This window comes from Rhipicephalus sanguineus, chromosome 1, assembly GCF_013339695.2.
Source record: "Rhipicephalus sanguineus isolate Rsan-2018 chromosome 1, BIME_Rsan_1.4, whole genome shotgun sequence".
NCBI classification, from domain to species: domain Eukaryota; kingdom Metazoa; phylum Arthropoda; class Arachnida; order Ixodida; family Ixodidae; genus Rhipicephalus; species Rhipicephalus sanguineus.
Genome location: NC_051176.1, coordinates 187138281 through 187164300, shown reverse-complemented (window position 1 = coordinate 187164300; position 26020 = coordinate 187138281). Strand labels below are relative to the sequence as shown.

Below are 26020 nucleotides of genomic sequence, written 5' to 3'. Positions count from 1 at the left end.
CTCAGTACCTCTATTCTCGTATCATTTCTCGTTGACTTATGACGTTAATGCTAAATAATAACCCACTCTGTAATATAAAGACAGCGTACAAAAGTTGTATTTCATTTTTAAGGTTCACACCATTAAAGACAGCGGTCCAATAGACCGCATAAATAATTATGTCGCCGCCGTCAGCCACAGTTTCGTACAGCACATGGCTGCTAGTCGTGGTGATATTGGAGATATCGGTACGTGTGTGTGCTCGGTGTTCGCTAGTCTAGGGAGTTTCCTTGATGAATATCTGTGCGACAGTTACATGGAATAGTTATTTTTAGTCAGGTTTATCTCTGGGAAGTGTTACGAGTGATGAGCAGCATGTTCGAGCGGTTTTTATTGCTGTACTGTGTGCGATGTCTTGGATACACCAGCGCCGATCAAGGGACAGCGATTTTCTCAGCTCCGATTGTTCCAATTGGAGGTAAGTTGCACTTATATATTTCGAGTATAAGTGAATGTTTGTCCCGGATGTTTGTGAGCTTCGTTATCACGGTGTCATGTTACCTGGCTGTGTGTAATGTTTATATATGTGCGAAGTACACTACCGGCCGGTTTGTGTAAGCAGCGTTTGTTTCCGATAGCCCGGTGCCGTGCTATGCTTGTACCTACAGGTGCGCATGCGTCTATGCAACAAACGCCAATAATTACATATGTTTGAGTGAATTCATTGGACGTCTATCCCGAGTAGCTAAAGGTCGAAATAAGTCATCGTTACATAGCACCTACAGTATAAACCGCAGTGCTCATCAGATCTTGCTCACCTTTGCTTTTAGGGGCGTAGCTCCTCTTAGTCTAACCTTGTCACGTCTCCGTTGTCCGACGTAAACGGATCTCCCGTATGATGCAATAGATGGCGCTGTCTCATAGAAGTACATACAAACTGCAGTTCATGGACGATATTCTAGATGGCGCTGTACACAATCTGTGTCGTCATCACCATTTCTCGTCTCATTTCCAAGATGGCGTTGGTCTAATAGAATTGTGTGCAATATGGCGCTTGTGTGAATCGACACTAGATGGCGCTGGAAGTGCCGCTGCTCTCCGATTGGCTGCTGCGCGGGGATGCGCGGGGAGCGAGCGCCTCTCTCATTCTCCTGGATCGTCGCCGTACGTGTCGGATCGTTGGCGGAGCATGGACGATGCGCAGCGGCGGGCGCTCTATCGGCGGCAGCCAGGCGGATCCCGTGACGGTGCGCGCCAAGGACGCCGCTGCGAAACGGGCTCAACGAGAAGCGAATACCGAGACCATAATTCCTTCAGGAGCTTCGCCCAAGCTCTTCATCATTCACCCGTGGATATGCTGTAATTTTTTGCACTGCGTTGATTGTGTGTTGTGGTACTGTTTTTGAAAACTGTATGGATGCTGTTCATGTAATTTGGTAAAACTATACTTTTGCTAGAATTGCGTTTTATGGATCATTGTGGTTTTGATGTTCGCTCACTATGTATAGATATTTTTTGTCAGGTGGTGTACCAGGATATGAACAAACTCATTCCACATCTCGCGATATGTTCCAACACTTGCTACAAGGGTGCAAATAAATGCTGTTATATTTCACTACCATGTTCTTTGACTGTGTGCAGTTCACTGGACGAACAGGTCCAGTAGGAACCATGCTAAGACGCATGCGACAGCCGCGAGGTCAAATCTGGAAATTCTTCCATTTCCAGCTGGGAATGAAGGATTCCAACTCGAAATTTTGCCATTTCCTGCTGAAAATATTTGCTGGAAATATTTCCATTCTCAGCTCGGTTATGGAACCTGGAAATTTTCCAGGGTGGAAATTTTTCCATTTCCAGCTGGGAAAATTTCCAGCCTGGAAAGATTTCCAGGTTTCATAACCCAGCTGGGAATTGGAATCATTTTCACCTGGGCATGAAGCATGGAAAGAAACGAAATGTATTTGAGAACGATCACCGAGAAGCGTGGGCGCGAACAATGCGGTATTGTCTTCGGGCAGAATTGCCGTTGGTGGCTGCACTGCGCCGAACTGGCTACTACCTGACCCTGTCTGGAGACAAGAATTTCAGGTTAGCGCCAGTGGCTACTTTCTGGCTATTTTGAACTTCTATTCTACCGCATTTACGGGCCATTTCTCCGTTTTATTTGAAGATAAAGCAGTAAGCAAGTTTAACGAATAACCATTGTTTGCAAATTTTTCTATCGTGGTGGCCTATGCGCGCACAGTTCCTTCTCCCGCCTGCTGGCTAGTGAGTACTGAAGCACACAACGAGTGAGGGACACGCGCACGTTAGGAAACGCGTGGCTATATGGCACACTGCTGACGCCCGATCATAATGGTGAAACCCAGCGCGTCAGAGACATATCCGAAACAAAATGTAGCTGGACTCATCTTGGATCAGATTTTGCAACTTGAAGCTGGACTGGTATTATTGTAACTTTGTAACAATCGAGATCTACGGCTTCAAGAGAAAACAGCTTCAACATTTAATGTTCCTGCTAAGTTGTTGGCCCAAAGTTACTTTTGCAAGAACTCTATCTGTCGTACAAACTGCATATGCAGGCGCACTGAAAGTATTAAAATTAATTTATTCAAAGCTTAACTGCAGCTTAACCAAGCCAGAGGGAAATAATATTTACTGTTGAATACAAACATCTCTTCACGTAACATCACATTTCTTTTCCTATTTGGCTACAAATTAGGCGCTAAAATTAAATGGCATGGCTACTTTGACTACATTTACCTTGAGTTTTGGCTCCCTTTCAAATCTACCCAACGGTAACCCTGTTTTCGGTGGCGACCTCAGGGCAGCAGATGCGTGGATCCTGGCGTTGATCCGATAGCGAGAGCACGAAGCTCAATACACCGACTGGCTGAAGCGACACCGTTCGCTAGTTGCCATACAAGCCTTACAAGCTGTCTCAACGTTACAAGTCACAAATCAAGTCCAGGGTTCAATGGAAACCAGTCTGGTCGGGAAAGTTTATGGCCAAGCGCCGACCAATCGTTAAGAACACACACACAAAGACGTTTCGGTCCCGCTGCGGGGACCTTGTTCACAATGAATAATTTATTTAAACGGAGGCAGATTAAATACGCTTGCCGATGTGACGCCACCAACGTGTGTACATCGGGGGCAGATTGCCCGAGTTGCGATTGAGCGCGTGCGCCGCTGTTTGAATATGAAGGTATTCCAGGTAGAGCCTCGCCGTCTTGTTTCTTTCTTTGCCAATTATGATCGCGTTGCCCCAGCTGATGACACGGCCCGTGGAAACTACGTGCTCAGCCAACGCGTTTGTTGCCACGTGTTCCTTGTTGACGTCGTTCTTGTGCTGCAGTGCTTTATTCTTTTTTTCGAAATCGCCGGTTTCATCAATGTACACATGTCCACAATCAGCACAAGGTATCCTGTATACGACACCAGGAGACTTGTTTTTCGCGAGCTTATCTTTTACCATCACCAAAGATTGCCTGAGCTTGCGCGTAGAAACATGTGCGATGTCGACGTCGTACGACCGAAAGATACGGGACAGACCTTCGCTTACGCCGGGGACGTGTGGCACAGGAATCCTTTTCCTAACTTGTCGCTGTGGCTGTTGTGGCGCTGGATCAGCTAGGAGATTTCGGACAGTCCGTATAAACGAACTGGGGTAGCCCGAAGACGACAGGTCACGGCGTGTGGTAGCCAAGTTCGCCGCTCGGTCCTCCGCGGTGTAGCACATTTTATCTGCCCGGCGTACAAGGGAAGTAACCGCTGACCTTTTGTGACTGGATGGGTGCACTGAATTGAAGTTAAGGTACATGCCCGTGTGTATGTGCCCTTTCCGAATACGCCAAATGCAAGTCTGTTACCCTGGCGTTTTATCAGGCTGTCCAAGCAAGGCAAGTTATTGTTTTACCCTCTGCCACATGCCTCACATCCACTCCGGGGGATTGGACAAGAATTGATCTTATTTTTTTAATGTATTTTGAGTATTGAATGTTGATAATAAAAATAAATAAAACCGTTCGCAACAAGGAAAGAGTGAAATAATTGGCTTTCAAACATTCAGATCAGACACATTAACGTTGTCCCGCATAGAAATAAATAAGAATAATAATTATTATAAGAATAATAATAAGAAGAAGAACTTTTCTCTATTTTCTTTTTTTTTTCAAGTCATAACTATTATAAGAATACTTATACAAGTGGGAATGCAAAGTCGTATTCTTTTTGTTTCGCAAAGGTATCTACGCACGGCATCAAACGCGTTCCTGAAGCCCAGAGGAAGGCAAGCGGTCGTTGGCTTCTACCGCGAATTGTACGGACGGTTGCTTGCTTGATCCGCTTCGACAGAGCGCCGTTATAAGGTGTCGTAGAACCCAGCGACAGTGCCCTGCCAAAGGGGATCACAGAATGCTTGAGACCTGCTCCTACAGGTCCCGCTACACTACCGCACCTCCCTTTCATTCCGTTGTACTGTCGACCGCAAAAGTTTGCGGGATGTGCAGCGCGTGGCGGAGCGACGGAAAACTGCATTGCTGCGTCACCTACCGTGATGCGGCGGGTGTTGAGGCTATCGGCCTCGGCGATTAGCGACGGCGCGTTTAGACAACGTGCCGTTGCCGGGTATAATCGCGGAGGCTGCGGCCGATAGCCTCAACACCCGCCGCATCACGGTAGGTGACGCAGCAATGCAGTTTTCTGTCGCTCCGCCACGCGCTGCACATCCCGCAAACTTTTGCGGCCTACAGTACACCCTTGCAATTTCGTAACAGTATCGCGGGATATGGTAGCGTCTAATATTCTCGAAAAGTAACGAGATGTGCCGACGCGCAAGCGCACAAAGCAGACTGAACTGCGAGCGCCGCCTGCTACGTTAATGACCGAAAAGAGCGACATCAGTGGGCGTAGTCTCGGCCTCCTCGACGCTCACGCTTTCCAGGTGAATGTGTATGGCATTCATAAAAGAAAATTAAACAAAGGGACTGATTACGCAGCAGCAAGCACCGATATCGAGTGCGCCTAGCAGAACAGCACAGCAGAGGACAGAGGACACTTGCACTTGGCTGCGCATAGCGCGTATGCGCATACTCTTGACCATTTCTCCCAAGTGCTTCGTTGTAAGGCGCTGTTTACTTAAAGATATGTTGAAGTAAACAGCGAAGCGGACGGCGTTCGCGGTTGAGCCTGCTTGGTCCACTTTCGCATCACCGGCAGATCTCGTTACCTTTCGAGAAAATTAGACGCTACGATGTCCTGCACTTCCCTCCGATACTCTTAAAAAATTGCAAGGGTCTACATACGACAAAAACCTGTATACGCCAAGGAGTATGCGAACAAACAAAGCATACTTGAGAACGATCTCTGAGAAGCGCTAACACGAACAATGTGGTATTGTCCCAAGGGGTGCCGTTACGGTCGCAGTCACGTGGATCCTGACGTTGATCAGATGGCGAGAGCCCGAAGCTCAATGCACCGACTGCTTGAAGCGACGCCTCTTGCCAGTTGCCATACATGCCTTACACGACGTCTCAACTTCACAAGTCACCAATAGATATGTATCAAGTCACTGAGGAATCTCGACTGCGTTTTGCAAAGATAGCCTGCCCGCCCACGTGACCGTTACGGTGACGTACGCTTTCGCTCACGCCACAAAAGAATCACTGCGCGGCTTCGAAGCTAAGTGCATTGACTTGCGCGACATTTTGGCGTGCAGCTCTGCGTACCATTGTAGTGACCATGAAACTAAGGTCACTTAGCGCAAGACAACGAAAAAAAGGAAATCTGAGCGCTAACGTTCTTCTGGTTTATTTCAAGAAAGCACATAAGCTACATAAAATCTTTATTCCTGCGGAAAGTACCAAACGCACAGCATCGCGCAGCAACCATCGCGCAGCACCGTCATCCCACTTTCTAAAAAAAAATGAATCCCCGAAAGAAAGTCGACTTATAAAAAAGCGTCGGAGCAGCATAACGATTTAAAACCAGAAGTGAATGTTGAGGAAACATGCATAATGTTTTAATGTCGGATGTGACGATTGAGGAATATTTTAATACTAACACGTGTATTCGTCAATTCGGCTTACAGGTCCAAGTCGCAGTTGCGGTTGACTGGTTTCATTAGTCCGATGAAAGTAGCCGTCGAGCAACACCCAAAGCAAGGACGGTCCAGCAATAGCTCAAGTTTGCGCCGTCTTCTTAACCACGTGACCCGTTTCTCGGACTCTGCGTCGTCGCGCGTGTAGTGCATGTGCACGCTCTTCAGCCCACGTGCATGGGCGGCGATCTCATGCGCGAATTTCGTCGCGTCAACGTCCGAGACCTGCATCGACGTCAGCAGGCACAGGTGCTGCAGGCTGGTCAAACGGGACAGGCTGGCCTGTGGGCGATGAAAACGCGAGATCAGCAGGCACAGGAGTGCTGGAGCGTGTGCGCGGTTTGAATGTTACAAAGAAAGGAACAATCCGCCTTTCTTGCGTATTCCTGTGCTGCCCTCTGGCGTTTCGGTAGGATTTTGGTAGGGGCCGGTACAAACGGCATCGCCAGAAGGAAGGCCTCCGAGATTGAGAGGTGTTTCGCGACTTTTCCGCTAGAAGTCTTCGACAGCGAAAAAGAAGACGCAAGAGAAAAATTAGAGCGCCATTGGCAAGTTATCGTAAACATGATAACGCCTCCCTTACAAAAATAGGTTTAGACAGTCTATAGACTGTCTAAACCCATTTCTAGACAATCTATATACTGTCTAAATCTATTTTTGTAAGGGCTACTACCGGGCAAAAAGCATCTCCCATGTTTCGCCAATCAACCCAGCCCCGTGCTTGCTGCGGCCACGTTAACCCCGGAAACTGCTTGATCTCATCTGATAACCTGACTTTTTTTTTTTGCCTCCCCTTCGCGCGCTTGCCTTCTCTTGGAATCCAGTCTGTTACTCTAAATGACCAGAAGTTATCTTGCCATCGCGCTACCCGCCCTAACAGCCATTTGTTACATGACCCACTCTGCCCACACCCTGTAGCTTAAGGTTAGATCAATTTTCGGCAAGTCGGCAGTGCTTCGACAGTGCCGAACCTTTCTAGCTTCAGAAATAAGCCGACTCACCTGAAGATGCTCATCGCTGATCGGCAGGTGTTGATGCTTCAGCACAAGGCAGTGGATAGCGCTGTTGTCGCCCAGAAGCCGGAACAAATCTCTGCATTGCAGGTTCTCCACAAGGCACCACTCGGCCAGTCGAAGCTTAACCGCAGCTCTGTAACAGTCGACGAACCACTGTAGAACGTTAGACGGCACGCCGCAAAGGGTCAGCCTGGCGATGCCGCAATTCCGAGACGACGACGAGGCGGCCGGGCGGGATGGTGGCTGGTCTCTGAGAAGCTCGCACGAGCGGCACCGGAAGTGACCTCGCCGCTTTTCGAGGCGCACGTCCAGGTCTCGGAGCCTGGGGCAAATGGCCTCAAGACGACGCACGGCGGACTGGCTCGGAAACGCGCATGGTGGGACCGAGAACGCGTTCAGATTAGGCAGCCTGTCCCCGAGCAGTGAGGCGAGGTCGAAATCGAGGCGAAAGTGAAACGAACTCAGGTTAAGCTCTGCGATGCATTGACGCAGGACGTAGAAGAGCTTGTTGAGGTCTTTGCGGAACACGGTGCCTACCGTCGGGTAAAATTCGATGCAGGCATCTGGCGGGAGCAGCAGGAAACAGAGTTCACGGACATTTGCCCAGACGTTTCGGCTGCTCACCAAGCGGAAGTACCCTACCGTGAGCTCATTGTAAACGGCAAGAACTACCAACTGCGACGGAAAAATTCTGGCGCGATCCGATCTCACTAGTTTGTTCATTTCAAAGATATTGTTCGAGGCACTGGACCTTTCGTGGCAGAAGTTGTCGCACATGGCTGCGGAGATCCTTAATGCTCGCGAAAACATTGGCACATCCGGAGTCGGAAGGCTGGCCGCTAGTTCGGAAGTGAAGGTGTACTTTTCCAGCCCAGGGAGCTTTTCCACAACGCGGTAACACCGCAGCACGGCCTCCGACAAGCATCCCCGCACGAAGTGAACGTGCAGTTGGGTTAGTTTTGGGTAGAACATCAGAAGCTCCCGGAGGAGCTCGAAGTTACGGTCGCCACCTACTTCGACGTACATTTGACGTAGGTCGTGGGACGGAGTGAGACCCTCGCTCTGCGACGCCATCTTGCGCACGTTGCCGATCTCGGAGTCGACAACCGCGTCGACGACGAGCGATAATTCGAGTCGCTCAAGGCGTGGGAGTTTCTCCAGCGTCAACTGGAGCAGCTGGCTAGGCCGTAGCACGCTGGAGACGCAGCGCAGGAAACGCAGCGCAGCGCAGCGGCCGAGTTGCTTGCACAGCTCTGCCGGTTCGGTGGCGATGCAGTTACTGAGGACCAATTCACCGACGGCTTCAGGGTATCGCAGTCGGTTGACCAAGTCAGACACCCTTTCGTTCATACCGAGATGCACGGTCGCCTGTCTTGCGTTCCGGACCATTGTGCATGCGAAAGCCTGCCACTTGATCGAGTGGCTAGTGGGTGTGCACCTCTGGCGGGTGCCACTTATGGTGGATGCCTCTTTGAACAGACGTGACAGAGCATGCGCCAGTGCTGACGTCTACTTGACTTCACATATTAGCGGTGGCGTTGCCCTCGATCGAATCACGTGATTTACACTTAAGGAACGTGGCCCAGTTATCTGTACACGGACGCTCCGGAAAGCATATCGTTCAAAGCGGCGAAAGCATGAAACAGCAAAGATTCAGCCTAGTTATCGGGCGCTGTTTTCAATGTGCGCATTAAAAACAACACGCAGAAATGCTGCTAGAGTGGAACGTCACTTGACTTTCCATATTAACTCTCCGACACTGTTCTCTGCATGCAGCGACTTCCCTTAATTGTCCGACGGCTTCTCATCGCTTCGAGCCTCAAACTACCCTCGTAATTCTATCTCGTCTCGAAATCCGAACCAGGCAGATGTTCAGGAGAAGGTGGGGGCCTGAAGGGGTGAATATTCTCGAACAGTGTGAACATTCTCGAAACCTTCAAGGCAGCCTGCTCCCATGAAGAAGACAAGACCGCGCTTCCAAACGCTGGCTCCAACGACATCCCCGCTCGAGAATATTCATATCTTGTAATTTTTTTGTTTCGGAAGCCTGCCCTTAGGCACAGTAATTCACGGTATCAGAAGTATACACTCAGTAAGATTGAAAGCTGGGCTAGTTTGTGACGGTACTCGAACATTTTTTCGTGTGCTTTCTTTCATATGCTTTTAATAAACATGCAGTTGCGAGTCAGCGCCGTGGTTTGTGCTTCTATTCTCTTCGTCCGCGTCGTCGTTGAGCTGTTTCAAAAATGTTCAAGTTGCAAAGTCGTTTATTAGCGGGCTCTCGGCGACGATGCACGACAGCGACAGACAAGGCGGGGCAGACTGTCAGCACGAGGGGCGTGCTCTCAGAGAAGAGGACGACCCATTAGAAGGCGCTCGAGAGGACGACCCATTACTGACTACGAACGCTTCGCTACAAAGTGTACATTCAGATTTGCTTCATATATGAAATCTAACAGTGTAGAGTGAAACGGTCCGTGATTCCAGCGATCGAGGTCGTGCGGTCGGCCAGAACTGAGGCCCGTTGCACGGATGTGGCGAATACGTACGGCTTAAATGTAGACCTGTACAAGTCCACAGCAAGTCCGTCCACATCGCGGATTGGAGCGCGGATTGTTTCCAGTGGTACCCGCAACCGCCGCACGGTGTCGCTCCCCAGAGCGAGGCCGGCTGATCGCGCGCTCTACAAAGACGGATGCTACTGTACTGTACGTCGCCTTCGAGCAGCACTCGAAGCAGGGACGGCCTAGGAACAGGACGTCATCTCGTGATCCTCCTTGTACCCACGTGACTTGCTTCTCGGAGCCGCACAGGTAGTGCAGGTGCAGGCACTTCAGCTGACGCATGCGGCCAGGCGAAGTCAAACACGTACCTCGATGCATCCTCATGCGACAGCCACCCCGACGTCAGAAGGCACAGGTGCTTAAGGCTGGTCATGCTGGACAAGCTTGCCTGGGGGCGGTGGAAAAAGTGTATGCAAAGGTGCTCATGCGACTGTTACTTGGAAAGGAACACGCCTTAAAGGAACCCCTAAAACCACTGCGTGCCCAAAGGCAAGAGAATGGTGCCTTTACCGCCTCACATTTCCAACCCACACCGGGGGTGTGGGGGTTCCAGCTGTACATGCGACAAGCATTAAAATATTACGTTTCATTAAGCAACGATATCACTGTCATCTTTTTTTTTTCAAAGTTATGTCCCTTACACTTATGACAGTTTGCAGGATAAAAATGATGTTCGGACTGGCTGACGAACGCTGGAAAAAAACATGAAAGACGCCACGTCGATTTCAACCCGAAAACAGCGTTCCGGGGACGGCCGCTGGAACATTGCAATCATGGCGCGCATAGGCTAAAGTGACCATATTTCGCAGACTCCAAAGAGGGACGGGGGATCGCGGACGCTTGAGCTTCGCCTTCTCAATTGCTAGCCTAGCTTCGGTTCTCGGTGCATGCCTCAACCGTGCCGCAAGAAGACGAATGTCTGTGCGCCCAACAATGACCATTTCAAACTCTCCTAGAATGTCCACTGTAAGTGGAGTTGCGATCTGCCCACTCCGCCAGAATTGTTCCTCTTCCGAATGAGTGAAGGGCCCACTACTACTCCGTAAGGCAACACGCGAACCTACGAAGCTGCTCACTTTGTTGATGCTTTTGCTGATGACGATAATTAAATATGCCTGAGCCATTTGTAATGAGTGGGCCTTCAAAACACCCGCTCGTTCTGGAATTCAAATATTTTGACGCCTGGTGCGATTCTGCGCTTCTGCCACGCAATATCGCATGCGTTTAGGAGACTCATCCCACCACATGAGATTCATGTTGTGTTTTTTGCGAAGCAGTTTGAAGCAATAGTGTGGCTCTGTGGTAGAAGACCTGCTTGCCATACATAAGGCCTGGGTTTGATTCTCGCTCGAGCATGATATGACAGTTCATTTTTATGTGTGAAGCAGCGCATGGAGACAAGGCACGTGTGTTCGTGTCGTTCCGTGTCTTCCTATTGTGCATTGTCTCCGTGCTCTGCTTCACACGTAAAAATAGCATAGTATAGCAATGGGGTGTGGTGGCCGAGCTAGCTGACCGGGACTGCGAGCCGCCTTTCGGCCGAAAGCGGGACAAAACACCGTCCGGCAAGCAGGTTGGGGGGACAGCGGGACCCCAACCGCAAAACCGGGATTTGTACCGCCTAAATCGCGACGTCTAGTCACTTTAGCATAGGCGCGCAAGCGGGCATGTCATTTTTCTGTTTTGTTTCGTGGGCATCTGTAGTAAACAGAAAAAAACTAATACTTAATAGATGTCAAAACACAAACTGTCTAGTCGAATCTCGTGCGAACCGATCTACAACTTTCTCATTGGAATGTTTTGGCCAGGTTTCTTGCTTCAACAGTTAATTAATTAAAGATGCCTAATTAGACAATCAAGCGGAATATAAAAATTAGGGTGACTTACTCGATGCCATAGTCAGCAACACTCATTCGGTAGCGTCGTCATAGAGTGACGACGCTAGCGACATGTCCCGGTTTTGTCTCCGTGCATCGGCCTATTTTTAAACTCTGGCTAGAGATACCTGGGGCACCCTGTATATTCATATACAACAATGCATATAAAAATGACCATGTTTTGTTTTCTTGCCTCGGTATTTGTGCCACAAAGGCTCAACGATGTCCGTTGTTGAATGTTGCATAATCTGTCATAAAGCGTATATCTCATAGCGTCAAATTTATGTTCTACTTTTGTACTAAAAATGTCTGCTGTTGTCGAACTGCTACGTACAACGCCTCCTGGGTGCGATCAAGTTGCTGGCGGAAGCTTTCAGTCACGGAGGACGTTTATACTCTGTACCAGAAAAATAATAAGGTTGAAGTTGTGGAAGATTTGTACACCTCACCTCGTTCTGCAGTGCCTCCGTGATCCGTCAACCTTTGATCGAGCGACATTATCATATTTATATGCACGCGAAAGAACCCCTGGTGGTCCAAAGTTCTGGAGCCATCCACTACTGCGTCCCTCATAATCATACTGCCACGCCCACTTCTTGTTTTATTTTGATGTATTCGGGTTTGACGAGCAAGCACGGTTATCAACGCTCGACGCTGTCCGCGAAGCAGTGTTCGAGAAGCTTCGCGATTGTAATAGATCGTTTTGTTAAGGTTGCGCGCCGCACGCGAATGTTCCAGCTTTGTCGAGAGATAACGCCGCCACCAGCGATATCGCTGGAAAGTTCGATAGCACCTCTATAAAAGCCGACGCGCTTGACCGCTTGTCAGTTGTTCGACTGCCGACGCCCAGTTCGCCGCTATCAGTGTACAGCGTGTATTGCTGTAGTCTGAGTTTTCATATCCCGGCCACAAGTTCGGCCAAATAAAGAGTTTCATTTTGACCACGCCAGCTGTTATCTTCGTCGACGTCACGACCCCGTGACAATATCCTGGTTTTGGACGTCAAATCCGCCATATTATTGTTAAGCGACAATGTCATGTGACGTCATAATGAATTAATAAAGACGTAAATCATTTTGCCATATATGTGGCGTCATCCCGCGACGAATTTTTCGGCATCACTCGTTTTGACGCCGACGATTGTCAATTTTCGCGTTTGATGAGGCAGCTAAAGCATTCGCCTTAAAAGTCAATTAAGTCAAGCACTTGGACGGCGAGGGTGGGACGTGCAGCATCGGCCAACTTACGCGGCCGAACAGTGATCGACTCCCTTTACCGCGTGAGCGAAACCGTACGCCACCGTGAAATCACGTGGGTGGACAGGCTATCGCTGCAATATAAACTCGGGGTTCCCCAGTGACTTGAGACATATCAAATTAGATCATTTCTACTGGTTACTTCTAAAGTTGAGACATCGTGTAAGGTATGTATTGCAACTGGCCAGCGGAGTCGCTTCAGCCAGTCGGTGCATTGAGCTTCGTGCTCTGGGCTATCCGATCAACGCCACGATCGACGCATCTGCGGGCGCAACGTCGCCCCCTAAGACAGGAGGATAAATTGGGAATGACTGGTAGGGTTGCGGCACCTGCCGGAGCAGATCTCAACCACTCCGTGATCCGCCTCGGCAAGGTAAACGTGCACTGCCAGAGTTCATTGCGCAGGTGACGAAGACGCAAGCGATGCTCCACCCGTCGAGCGCGCTGCCGTCGCCAGCGATGGCTGCGCGCTCGACGACTCGAGGAGGAATTACAGGGCTGAGAAGGAGGCTAACATGTGATTCCCTGTAGTAGCCTTCATACCAGATGCGTCGCTTAACTTGTGGCACAAACGATATCATAACTCAATAGCTTAAACGCTGAAGGAAATTAAAAAAAAACTGTTCCAAGGTCCCATTGAAAGCATTGTTCTTTTAGAACGTGGAAGCAGTCACACACTGCGTGGTTACGCACGATAAAAAGGCAGTTTGCGCGAATTGAAGAACTGAGTTCTGGGCAGATCGGCATGACCTTGAAAGAATGAAAGGAACCGCCGGCACACCACCGTAATGAATACTGCACAGTAGCTACACTATAGGGACAGGTTGTGTACAGTACTAGCGGATAAAGACGCGACTTTTTTTTTTCTATAACGACTGCTGTGATCAATCACTCGTGATAAACGCGTCCTGTCGCTGCGAATCTGGCCGCTAACGGTAATGTTGGCCCTTATATAAGCGTTCAAGTAAAAATGACACCGACATCGCATCAACTGTTGACGCTTGAAACGAACGTACGTGTACTTCGTAACCCTTAATTTTCGCCTCGCAGCCCGTGAGTACCCTACTATAGGCTGACATCTGGTCGTTCACGTGTTCACAGCTTCCCATAATACGCTTTGACGAGTATTCATCTACACATAACTGGGCCACGTTAATATGCAGTAAATCAGAATGATTCGAGCGCAACGCCGCCGTCACTTCATGACGTCACGGCCATGGAGTGCGGGTATATTTTAAGACATCTGTTTGAAGGCGCATTCGCCACAGGCGCGCCTGTCGATTCGACAATTTTTTTTCGCGCAAATCCAGCACATCCACTAGACACTCGAACAAGAAGCAGCCGCTTGCACGAACGATCGCTATGGCTGTGAGCGCGAACGATCTCACCGTGCAGTTGAGAATGAACGAAGAGGTGTCTGACTTGGTCCAGCAACTAGACGCACTAAACCCGTACGCAGTCAACGAATTGGTTCTCAGAAACTGTGTCCCCTGCGAACAGGCAAAGTTGTGCGCGCAAATCAGCCGCTGCGTGAGACTTGTTGGGTATCAGGCGTCTCAGCTTGCGACTGCTCCTGCGCAGAACTGATAGACGAAGCGATCAAGGCGACGGTGAGTTAAGGCAAATTTATATACATATAAACAGAGGCGTTACATATTCGGCACTGGGGCCGACAGCTTATTGAGCTCACACAGAGGTGCGATGACGACCCGAGATTTCTTCGTTCGCTGTGTCTATCTCTCCGCGCAGCTTGGTTCTTTTATAGCCCTGGCCGATTCCTTCCATCAGCGAGTAGTTCGAAGCCTCCAATCAGGAACCGCCGTTGGTCGCTGGCTCGAACCGGATCCGCAGAGGAGAGGGCTTGCCGCACGTTGCGTGAGAAATCCGTCGGTTGCGTCAGACGCATCGCCGGAGTTGCCGGGGATTGCGTAAAACTCCCGCCTCGTTGCATCAGCTGGTGTTGACGCTGGTTGCATCAGGCAGTCTATCGATGTTGACGCTGGTTGCGTCAGACGTTCTACCAGCTTGAATGCTTTGTCGAAGCAAGGAAGTTTGGGTTGGGAACCCTGGCATAACAGCACCCCCGCCGCCAGACAATGCGCCGGAAAGACGAGCTGCCTCCACGTGGCTCGGACGCCGGGCGCGCTCGTTCGCCAGGTCCATCCAGGTTCACCTCCAGGGCCGTGGGGACATTTGGCTCCACGCTTCGTTCCGTTAACAGATCCCAGTCGCCAGGCCGGATCCCGGCTCCAGTGGCTTGTCGCCAGGATGCGTCGACTTGCTTTGCTCGTCTCTTCTGACGATCTTTGGTACCAGCACTTGTTGATCGTTCTGCAACTTGTCAAGAACGGTCCGACAACAGACAACACACGACACAAGCAAATGCCCTCGGTCATCCGACAGAACACCAGACCTAAATAGAATAATATATTCTTACTACGTTTCTGTCGAAATTTTGTTCCCTCTATATCAAGAGGCACATGTGGAGGAGGAGGAGGAAGGAAATGAAGGAAAGGCAGGGAGGATAACCAGACGCGCGTCCAGTTTGCTACCCTACGCTGGGGGGAAGGGATTAAGGGATTAAAAGAAAGAAAGGAGAGGGAAGAAGGCACTGTCAGGGTACATATGCACCTGTCCATTGAATGCCTACAAGCGGTCGTTTAAGCCGGTCGATTTTAAAAACAGCAGTAATGCTCGCGTCGCTTAGCTGGCCTGCGATGCGTAGGGCCACGATCTGAGGATCTTCTCTTCGGAAAACGGTCTGTCGTCTAACTTGTTCAGCGCATCGCGCAGAACGTTTCGTTCGTTCACAAAACGTCCACAGAAACACAGTAGATGTTCTGTCGTTTCGTTGCTGTTGCACGAGTCACATTTTGAGGTGTCTGCCATTCCTATGCGAAAAGAGTACGCCTTCGTGAAAGCTACTCCTAACCACAGGCGGCACAGTAAAGTTGCATCACGGCGGGGGAGGTGCGATGGAACTTGGAGCTTCCTCGATGGGTCTAGTTCATGCAGGCGACGGTTCCAGACACTGGGGTCACTCAGCCAAGTTTGCGTCATGGTTTCAGCGAACGAGCGCAGACCCCTTGCAGTGTCTGTCCTCGACAAGGGTATTGGGATTGTCTGGGCATCCTCGTGGGCGGACCGAGCAGCATCATCAGCGAGGTTGTTACCCACAACACCACAATGTCCCGGCAGCCATTGGAACACAACGTCATGTCCCTTCGATAAAGCTTGGTGAAGAGCTTCTCTCATTTCGTTCACTAACTGCTCGTGCACCCTTCGTCGTAATGCTGATTGCAGACTCTGAAGGGATGCCTTAGAGTCGCAAAAGACAGCCCACTTTTGAGCCTGGGCTTCCGCGATATAAAGGATAGCAGCACGTAAGGCGGCAAGCTCCGCTGCTGTTGATGTCGTCCTGTGTGACACCCTGAACTTGACAGTCACTTGGCAGGCCGGAATAACAACAGCACCCGTGGAGCTGTCGGCTAAGACTGATCCATCGGTATAAATGTGTGTCCTTTGGCCATACTCCTCATTGAGTAGTGACAATGTCGCCTGTCGTAGAGCCACTGTCGAATGACGGCTCTTCTTCGTTATTCCCGGAATTGTGAGGCGTACCTGTGGTTGTTGTAGGCACCACGGAGGCGACAGTGGTCTTGCTGCTGGAGTAAAGCCTGACGGAAGGCATTCTCTATGAGTCGAAACAATCTTTGAAAACATGGCTTGCGGTCTCTGAAGTGGCAACGCAGCAATATGGTGACCGGGAACTCGGCAGAGATGTCTAATGTGAGCTCTTAAATTGTCAGTAGTGACGTATGTTGGAATCGGATGCTCTCTTGCGATCGTAATTTTCCCGTGCGTTGAGGTGCAGCGTGGTAATCCTAAGCACGTGCGTAGTGCCTGGCCTTGCAAACTTTGGAGGGTGCGGATGTTCGTCTTGCATGTATTGGCCAGCATCGGCATGCTGTAACGTAAAAATTCCAGAAACAGTGCTCTGTAAAGCTGCATCATGGAACGTATCGATGTGCCCCAAGTTTTCCCGCAGAGGAACCGCATTATGTGAACGATGGAAATTAGTCTTCTCTTCAAGTAAACGAAGTGGGCGCTCCACGAAAGATCCCTGTCAATAATCACACCTAGGAAGCGATGGTTCTTCTGGTACGAGACATTTTGGCCGTTGATAATAACAGGATATGGTGTCATGGCCTTGCGTGTAAACGCGACCAACGCACATTTCTCGGTAGACAGAAAGACCCTGTTTGCGGAGATATGAGCAGGTTAAGGTGGCAGCCTGCTGGACTTTTGCGCGCACTTGAAGACGGGTCACAGCCGAGGACCAAAGGCAAATGTCGTCAGCATATATTGATATGTGAGCAGTACTTGGTAAAAGCTCACGAATGCCGACCATCACAAGATTAAACAAAGTCGGGCTCAATACCCCGCCCTGTGGGACGCCACGGGAAGTATAGTGGTTGGCAGTGGGACAATCTTCTGTCTGCACAAAGAAGGACCTCCTCGTCAAATAATCGCGGATCCACTGAAACATCGGACCGCCAATTCCGACAGCCTCGAAGGACTCGAGGATCGCGTCATGTGTTACGTTGTCGTACGCCCCTTTCACATCGAGAAATAGCGCCAGTGATATGCGCTTGAGGCACTTTTGCTGCTGGACAAAGGTTGTGAGGTCAATTACGTTGTCAACGGATGACCTGCCTCGCCGAAAGCCCGTTATGCAGTCTGGGTACACATTGTAGCGCTCGAGATGTGGGACACCAAAACTCTTAAAAGCAGAACTCAAACTTTTACACGTGTAACAAACGCAATGAAACAGAATTCAAAGAATGTTGGCCCCTTGAGATCACTCAGGACGGAAGCGCTCAGCTGAGGTCGCAAAGAGGACAAAATTTTGCCCCAATTTTCCAACGAAAAAACCGAAAGGATAGCCGAAGACGGCACTGATTAGAACGCGCGACTCAGTGCGTCTGCATTCGAGTTTAGCTTTCCTTTCTTGTAACGAACGTTCAAGTTGTGCTGTTGGAGTATCATGCTCCACCTCAGTAACCGGCCGCTTTTGGACGACATGCTATTCAATCAGGTTAGAGGACAGTGGTACGTTTAGACCACAAACTTCGAACCGGAGACATAACAGGCCAGCTTTTGAACGGCCCACACGAGGCAGGCACATTCCGTTTCAGAGGCACTATACGCCTCTTCCCAGCAGCTCGGGTTTCGGCTTAAATACTAAACTGGTCTTTCGTGACCAGTGTCATCTTCCTGGCACAATATAGCTCCCATTCCGTGATCACTCGCGTCGCACTGAATGATAAAGCCCTTGGAAGAGTCGGACGCCGTGAGAACGGGTTTTCCGGTTAAGGCTTGTTTCAGCTTGCAAAACGCATTCTCTTTTTCTGAGTCCCATATCACTTTAACTGGCTCCGACTTTCGAAGTGCGTCAGTTAGAGGGCTGGCAATGGTAGAGTAGTTTTGCACATAATGCTGATAGTATCCCGCTAGCCCTAGGAAAGCCCTTATCTCAGACTTTGTGGTTGGGTTTTGGATAGTTCACGACGGCGGCTCCCTTGATCTCTGAAGGGCTACGCCGGCCACGCCCCACGTGTCCCAGGTAAGATACCTCGCCGCATCCTAGGTGACATTTAGCAGGTTTCGCTGTAAGACCCGCTTTTTTCAACTTGTTCAGCACGACTCGTAAATGTTCGACATGTTCTTCCGAGCTGTTCGAGAAGATGGCAATATCGTCGAGATACGGCAGTGCGAACTCGGACAGGCCATTAAGAACGCGGTCCATTAGACCCGAAAAGCAATAAGGCGCATTTTTCAGTCCGAAACTCAGTATAAGTGGATGATACGTTCCGAATGGAGAAACGAACGCGGCGTATCGGCTAGCACGCTGGGTTAAGGGAACCTGCGAATAACCTCGCACGAGGCCTAGCGTGGAAATGTAGTTTGACTTTGACACTGTTTCCACCCTTTCCTCTAGATTTGGTATCGGATAGGTCTGGTCTCGAGTTATGGCGTTAAGGCGCCGATAATCGATGCATGGCCTAGGATCCTTTCCCAGCACTTGAACCAATATTAGAGGAGATGTATAGTCACTCTCACCCGGTAGTATGACTCCCAACTCAAGCATTCTATCGATTTCATCTTTCATGATCTGCTTCTGCACAGGAGAACATCGATATGGCTTACTACGGATTGGTTCCTCACATGTTAGCTCGATGTCGTGCTTAATAACCGTCGTTTTTCCGGGACAGCTGGAAAACACGTCTTTAAACTCAGAAACAATCCTTCTCAAGACCTCCTTCTGGACTTGACTTAACCTTGGCTCCAGGTTCAACTGTTCCAACATCCCCTCTGAACCCCTTTCGCTTACATCGCTAGAAGTCAGAATTTCTGCTCCTTCCTCCTATGAAGCATTGAAAAGCAGATTTACGACCGCCTGACGTTGAACGTACGGTTTCATCAAGTTGCTCTGATAAATGTTGTTAGACCGTTTTCCTAATTTCACTTCGTAGTTGGTATCGGAAAGCTTCGATATTACTTTAGCGGGGCCCTCCCAATGAACCTCCAGCTTGTTCTTCTTGGAAGGCCGCAGCAACATTACCTGACTTCCCACTTCGAAGGTACGTTTTTTTGCTGATTTGTCGTAGTATTCTTTCGACAATACTTGCGCTTTTGTTTTTGCGAGCCTCTGAAGGAGGTTGAGAACATAAGCAAATACATTGGGGTCCTAGTTATATCCTTCCCAGGATTCACGTAGCATTCGCAATGGTGTTCTTAAGCTCCGGCCATATACAAGCTCTGCAGGGCTAAAGCCAGTGCTCTCATGAGGAGCAGATCTCAAAGCAAACATAGCGGGAGGAATACATGCTTCCCAGTCGCATGACAAATCTAGAGGAACGGTCCCAGCTCATGACAAAGAGCTCTCAGTATACGTTTCAGAACTGAATGCATCCGCTCTAGCGGATTAGATTGCGGGTGATGGATCGAACTATGCACCACCTTGATTCTACATTTATCCAAAAGGTAGAGGTAAGGCAACTGGTGAAGACGCTGCCATTGTCGCATTGAATTTCAGAACCAAATCCGACACGCGCGAATATCGAGAGCAGGGCATCCACGACGTGAGGAGAATTGAGCTCTCTAAGAGGTACCGCTTCTGGAAATTTTGTTGCTACACAGAGGGCAGTCAGGATGTATCGACAACCTTGCCTTGACTCCGGCAAGGGCCCAACAATGTCGATTACTAGGCGCCGAAAAGATTGTTATAACTGGCACAAGATTCATGGGCGCCTTCCACTTGTCCGTGGATTTCCCCACCCTCTGACAAGTGTCTCAAGAGCGCACAAAGTCTTCGGTATCTTTCCAGCATTTCGGCCAGTAAAACTCAAGGGAAATCCTAGCGTTTGTCTTTTTCAAGCCGAGATGCCCTGCCCACGCGTTTTCGTGCGCAAGTTCCAATAGTTGGCGACGATACTTTTGCGGTATCAAGAGTTGCTCATACTTGCGACCTTGTACATCTGTGTAGCTACGATACAATAGCCCAGATTTCTCTAAAAAAGAAACATTCTTTTTCTTTACTCCCAATTTTACGCTTTCCATTAGCGCTTTTATCGAGACGTCTTCACGCTGCTCTCGAATGAGCGTCGCTCGATCAACCCTCGACAGCTCACACCAACTTTCAGCTACAGGCTTGAGCGTATTGCCCGCCTCGCCCAACGGCGCCACTTCGGTTTCTCCGCCGACGGAGACGACGCTACCCGCTTCAGCTGCAGGCGGCTCGAGTAACCCACCCCGAGAGTTTTCCGTCCGAGACTCGCTCGACTCGCTGCCAAGGTCACGCAGCTCGGCCGTTTTTGCAGGTGGTGTTGTACTATATGGAACGAGATCAAGTTCCTGTGAGAGCTTCCGCGCTTGCGATCGCGTGAGGGCCATGTACGCAACACTGGGAAAGAACGATTTACCCTGCTCTTTGCGAAGCTGTTCCGAGTTGTTCGAAAAAAGATAAGGAAAACAATCTGGAAGAGCAGCAGACAGCCGCTTCGGTGTGAAGCTTACCAAAAGAGCCTTCAATGATCACCGTAGCGATCGGTAAGCACGTGCTCTGCTTCTCGGCGACTTGCCTGATCCATTTACATTCTCCTGTCAAGTCGTTCGGAGACACTAATGAAGGATGGACAACGTCCATAGTTGCCGCTGAGTCTCGAAGTACTCGACACGTTTTCCCATTGAAACTAATCTCCTGAATCTACGGTTCTAACAACCGCATGTTCTTTTCTGATTCACGGATCGTTGCGAAAGCAACCTTTTGTTTACAATTTACCGCGATGTGCCCTTCTTTTTTGCAATTGTAACAGATTAGCGGCTTCCGTGACTCAAACGCCCGTGTAGTATCAGTGCGCTCTTTGGGAAGCTCACTCGACTTCTGCGCTTCCGTTTGCCCTTCCCTCACAGTCTCCTTCGTAAAAGACGGGTCTTTCCTGAAATTACGGTGCGGAGCAGGTTTCCGGTCATCAGATTTTTTTGAAAAGCCCTCTTTTCTCTCAGCTTTTTCAACACGCACGGCCCTACTGTGCAAGTTTCTACGAGTGTAGTACTCTTCAGCTAACTCTGCTGCCTTGTTTAGCTGTACTTCTCCAAGCTTATCCTGCAGCCAAAGCTTGACATCATCCTCGATACAGCGGTAGAATTGCTCCAATGCTATGCACTCTACCACTTTATCGCGATCGTCATAGACATCTTCGCCCTTGAGCCATTCAATTAAATCGGCTTTAAGACGAAACGCGAAGTCAACGTGGGACTCATTCCCCCTTTTTTCATACCGAAACCTTTGCCGGAAAGCCTCGGGTGACAATTTACATCTTATCAAGAGAGCCTCCTTAACCTCGTCATAGCTCTCAAACGCCTCCCTCAACAAACACGTTATCACGTCGGATACTTCTCCGGGAAGCACAGCTACCAGGTTCTGTGCCCAAAGAGACCGCTCGATGCCATTTCTATCGCAGACGTGTTCGAACTTTACGAGATACATCGCCATGTCCTCGCCTACTACGAAAGGTGGCAGTTGGTCCCGACGGCCTGAACCGTTGCAGAAGCTATGCTGGGCACTTGCGAACACTGACGGAACGCCAATTCTATTCTTTTCATCTCGAGGCGCTCTTGTCTTTCGGCTTCTTCGCGCTCGCGGCGTTCTCGCCTTTCCGCCTCTTCACGTTCACGAAGTTCTCGTCTTTCGGCCTCTTCACGCTCACGAAGTTCTCGTCTTTCGGCCTCCTCGAGGCGTTCTTTGATATCCGCCCAGGCCTCATCGACTTCCTCAGCCGTTACTCCCTCCTTCTGCATGATCTCAAGTATCGCTCGCTTTCGCTTCGCACGGCCCAGAGTAAGGTCGAGTTCTTCACAAATTTCGATGAGTTCCTTCACTTTAAGGTTCTCCGTCGTTCACACTAGCCTCTTGCTATTTGCCCTCGTTAGAATCTGCTTGCCGTATCCTCTATAAGTCTACTAGATAGACACGCAAGCAATTCTCAACCTGCCGTGTTTACATCCGCCGCATTAACTTTGGTGTCAAAGCGCTCAGACTTGGCTCCAATCAATCAAAGCTCCCTCCAATGTTTCATACAACCTTCTCTAAACTACGATAACCTGTGCTAGAGAAGTCTGGTGAATTGAAGGGAAAACATCAGGCACTCACCGCATCGAGGTAGCTGACGCCGGCCGATCCCGCAGCTGCCATCCACTGTTGGGTATCAGGTGTCTCAGCTTGCGACTGCTTCTGCGCAGAGCTGATAGACGAAGCGATCAAGGCGACGGTGAGTTAAGGCAAATTTATATACATATAAACAGAGGCGTTACGTATTCGGCGCTGGGGCCGACAGCTTATCGGGCTCGCACAGCGGTGCGACGACGACCCGGGATTTCTGCTCTCGCTGTCTCTCTCTCCGCGCAGCTTGGTTCTTTTATAGCCCTGGGCGATCGCTTGCATCAGCCAGGAGCTCGAAGCCTCCAATCAGGAACCGCCGTTGGTCGCTGGCTCGAACCGGATACGCGGATGAGAGGGCTTGCCGCACGTTGCGGGAGAGATTTCCGTCGGTTGCGTCAGACGCAGCGCCGGAGTTGCCGGGGATTGCGTAAGACTCCCGCCTCGTTGCATAAGCGGGTGTTGACGCTGGTTGCATCAGACGTTCTACCAGCTTGAATGCCTTGTCGAAGCAAGGAAGTTTGGGTTGGGAGCCCTGGCATAACAGTATCGGGTGTCTCAGCTTGCGACTGCTTCTACGCAGAGCTGATAGACGAAGCGATCAAGGCGACGGTGAGTTAAGGCAAATTTATATACATATAAACAGAGGCGTTACATATTCGGCACTGGGGCCGACAGCTTACAGGGCTCGCACAGAGGTGTGACGACGACCCGGGATTTCTTCGTTCGTTGTCTCTCTCTCTCCGCGCAACTTGGTTCTTTTATAGCCCTGGCCGAGTCCTTGCATCAGCCAGTAGTTCTAAGCCTCCAATCAGGAACCGCCGTTGGTCACTGGCTCGAACCGGATCCGTAGAGGAGAGGGCTTGGCGCACGTTGCGTGAGAAATTTCCGTCGGTTGCGTCAGACGCATCCCCGGAGTTGCCGGGGATTGCGTAAGACTCCCGCCTCGTTGCATCAGCTGGTGTTGACGCTGGTTGCATCAGACAGTCTATCGATGTTGACGCTGGTTGCGTCAGACATTCTACCAGCTCGAATGTCTTGTCGAAGTAAGGAAGTTTGGGTTGGGAGCCCTGGCATAACAGACTGCGGCGCCTGAGCTACGTTGGCTGCGCGCTCCAGCCAAGCAGACTGCTGAAGTGGATGCTGGAACAACTCTGGTACCTGCATCACCTCGAGTTATCGCTCGTCGAAGCCTGCGAGTTGTTCGTCGACTCCGTCGTCACCTGTATGTCGAGGTGAGCGGCGAGCTCAACTTCGACCTTCTCTGGGAGCTTCTGGTCTTCTGCCCGAATCTAACCGATTTTCACGTTCACTTCGTGCGTGGAACCTTCTCGACTACTCTGGAGCACTGTCGCCGGCTTTATGAACAGCTGGACCAACTGGAAGCGTTCACGTTCACATCCGAATTGCCGGCCTCCGTTCCGTTTCCCTACGGGCCGGATCCATCATTGCCGTTCACGACCTGCGCTACCGTCTGCGCCAACGTCCGTCACGACAGGTCCCACAACTGGTGGAGCTGCGTCGAACTGAGTCAGCACGTACTCAGCCGGCATCGAGCGCTCATTCTTCCAACACAGCTGTTCGCGTTTGCCGCTGTCGACTTACTGGTAGAGACGCTCTTATGGGCGTCCTTATGGCAGGCGATCCGGCGACACAGCTGGGCACGCATCCACGAGCTCTGTCTCCTGCTTTTACCGCCGCGGCCCACTATGCTGACGTGACCGAAGGCGGGAGCCGGGTGCCGCGACTACCTGCAACAATTATTCTTCGCGCTGGATAGCATCGCCGAGCTGAACGTCAGTTCGTTTCACTTTCGCCTCGACATCGACCTGAAACGACTTCTCATGGACACCCCTCTGGGGCGCAGCCTGCTTGCGATCTCAGTGCCTCCGTGTTGGTTTCCGAGGCAGTCCTTTGTCCGCTTGCTGCCGTTTGCTTGCCCCAACCCTAAGGACCTGGACGTGCGCATCGGAAGCCGAGAAGGTTACTTGCGGTGCACTATTGCCACAATGTCCTCTACAGGACAGTGCCCGTCCACGAACCGTCCGACGTGCCCACTATAGTATCGCGAGGCTGACCCTCGTGACGTGACTTATAAGGTACTAATGTGGTACTTCCAGACTTACAAAGCTGTTAAAACGCTTCGATTTGCCGAGTGGCGCCTTCTCGAAAGCCCTCAATACGGCCGTTTGTGCGGGCGTCTTGGCGAGGGAGTAGCTCTCCGTTGCCTCGTGCTACAGCATGAAAACCTGCCGATCAACGATCCGCAGCTTCTGGTGAGTCTTCCTATTCTCGACCCTCTCAAGAGCGGCACTTATTGACGCGTTCACTATTCACAATGGCGTGATTCGTTCGTTTGTCTTTTTTTGTTGTTTTTAAGCTCTCGCGACATTAACTGTCGCGCGCAACCTGACTGTGTCTTGCCTTGAAAAAAACATGACTATGATTATCAGCGATCACACTGAAATGCCATCAACGGCACATAGAACGTCGCCAGGGCGCAAGGCCAATTGTCTTCCCGACTAAGAAAGGCCCCCTTTCCGGTGATTTGGCCCCGTGAAGCCGTCGCGGAGGCACGATGGTACGGTGCTCGTCGGCTGTCCCGAAGGCTGCGGATTCGACACCGTCGGTCGCATTTCCGATGGAGGCGAAAACGCTAGACGCCCGTGTAATTAAGTTTAGCAGCGTGTAGAAGAATCCCAGGAAAGTAACTCGCAGTATCCCACTACGGTGTGCTTCATAATCATATCGTGGCTTTGGCACGTGAAACCCCAGCAGTTTCTTTTTGGCCAAATTTGAATGGTGTCGGTCAACTCGGAGTTATGTTATTTCGAAGGCAAACGGCGTACGAAAGCTCGACGGGGCCTTCTGCACCCGTGACATCAAAATTATTATGACGTGTTCGGTGTGGCCGATACCGCCCAGTCCCTTTCCTTAACATGTATCTTTTGTTTTCTAGAAGCATGAGCAAATTGCGTGTTCCTAAACCTGCTTCCACCTTTCTGCAAGTCTTCGCACGTGTATCTTTGTCTGTTTTTATGCTTCTTTCATAGCGGGCGTAACTCGTTGAACTGTAACGCGCGCATGCATGCACATTTAATTTGCGAAGACGTCACCCGTGTTGTTTACCTTGTAACGGTCTTATCGGGCTCACACATAGACGTCTATGCTTATTTATTGATTCAGTTTTTTTATCTCACATGCATCGTTCCATGACCCTAGGCCAGCTTGGGCCACATGACAAGCCTGCAGCACCATGTCCCTTCTGACGTCGATGCAGGTCTCGGACGCCGATGCATCTAATGTGTCTATGGCTGCGTCGCCCGCTAAGCTCAGCTGAAGTGCCTGCACATGCACTACAGACGCGACACCGGCGGCTTGGAGCAACGAGTCACATGGTTGAAACGATGCCAAGACGAAGTCCTCTTACGAGGCAGACCCTGCTTCGCGTGTTGCTCGACAGCGACGTTCATCGGAGTCGTCAAGCTTTCAATCGCGACTGTGAGG

At 50.4% G+C, this 26020-nt stretch overlaps 2 protein-coding genes across 4 annotated transcripts in view; one reads left to right on the top strand and one right to left on the bottom strand.

Annotated features, from left to right (window-relative positions):
- LOC119403918 (uncharacterized) overlaps positions 1–26020 on the top strand; it is a 177857-nt gene that overhangs the window by 147591 nt on the left and 4246 nt on the right. The window lies entirely within an intron of this gene.
- LOC119403876 (uncharacterized) lies at positions 5904–8590 on the bottom strand. Its single transcript, XM_037670608.2, has 2 exons — positions 7081–8590; positions 5904–6361 (listed from the first exon to the last, which is right to left on the bottom strand). The coding sequence occupies exons 1-2, from the start codon at positions 8482–8484 to the stop codon at positions 6065–6067; spliced, it is 1701 nt and encodes a 566-aa protein (XP_037526536.1). The 5' UTR covers positions 8485–8590; the 3' UTR covers positions 5904–6064.

Coding starts and splice junctions, on each gene's coding strand:
- LOC119403876 (XM_037670608.2), bottom strand. CDS start 8,484: ATGGTCCGGAACGCAAGACAGGCGACCGTGCATCTCGGTATGAACGAA. Junction 6,362..7,080: donor TCAGCGATGAGCATCTTCAG/GTGAGTCGGCTT, acceptor CATCGCCCACAG/GCCAGCCTGTCCCGTTTGAC.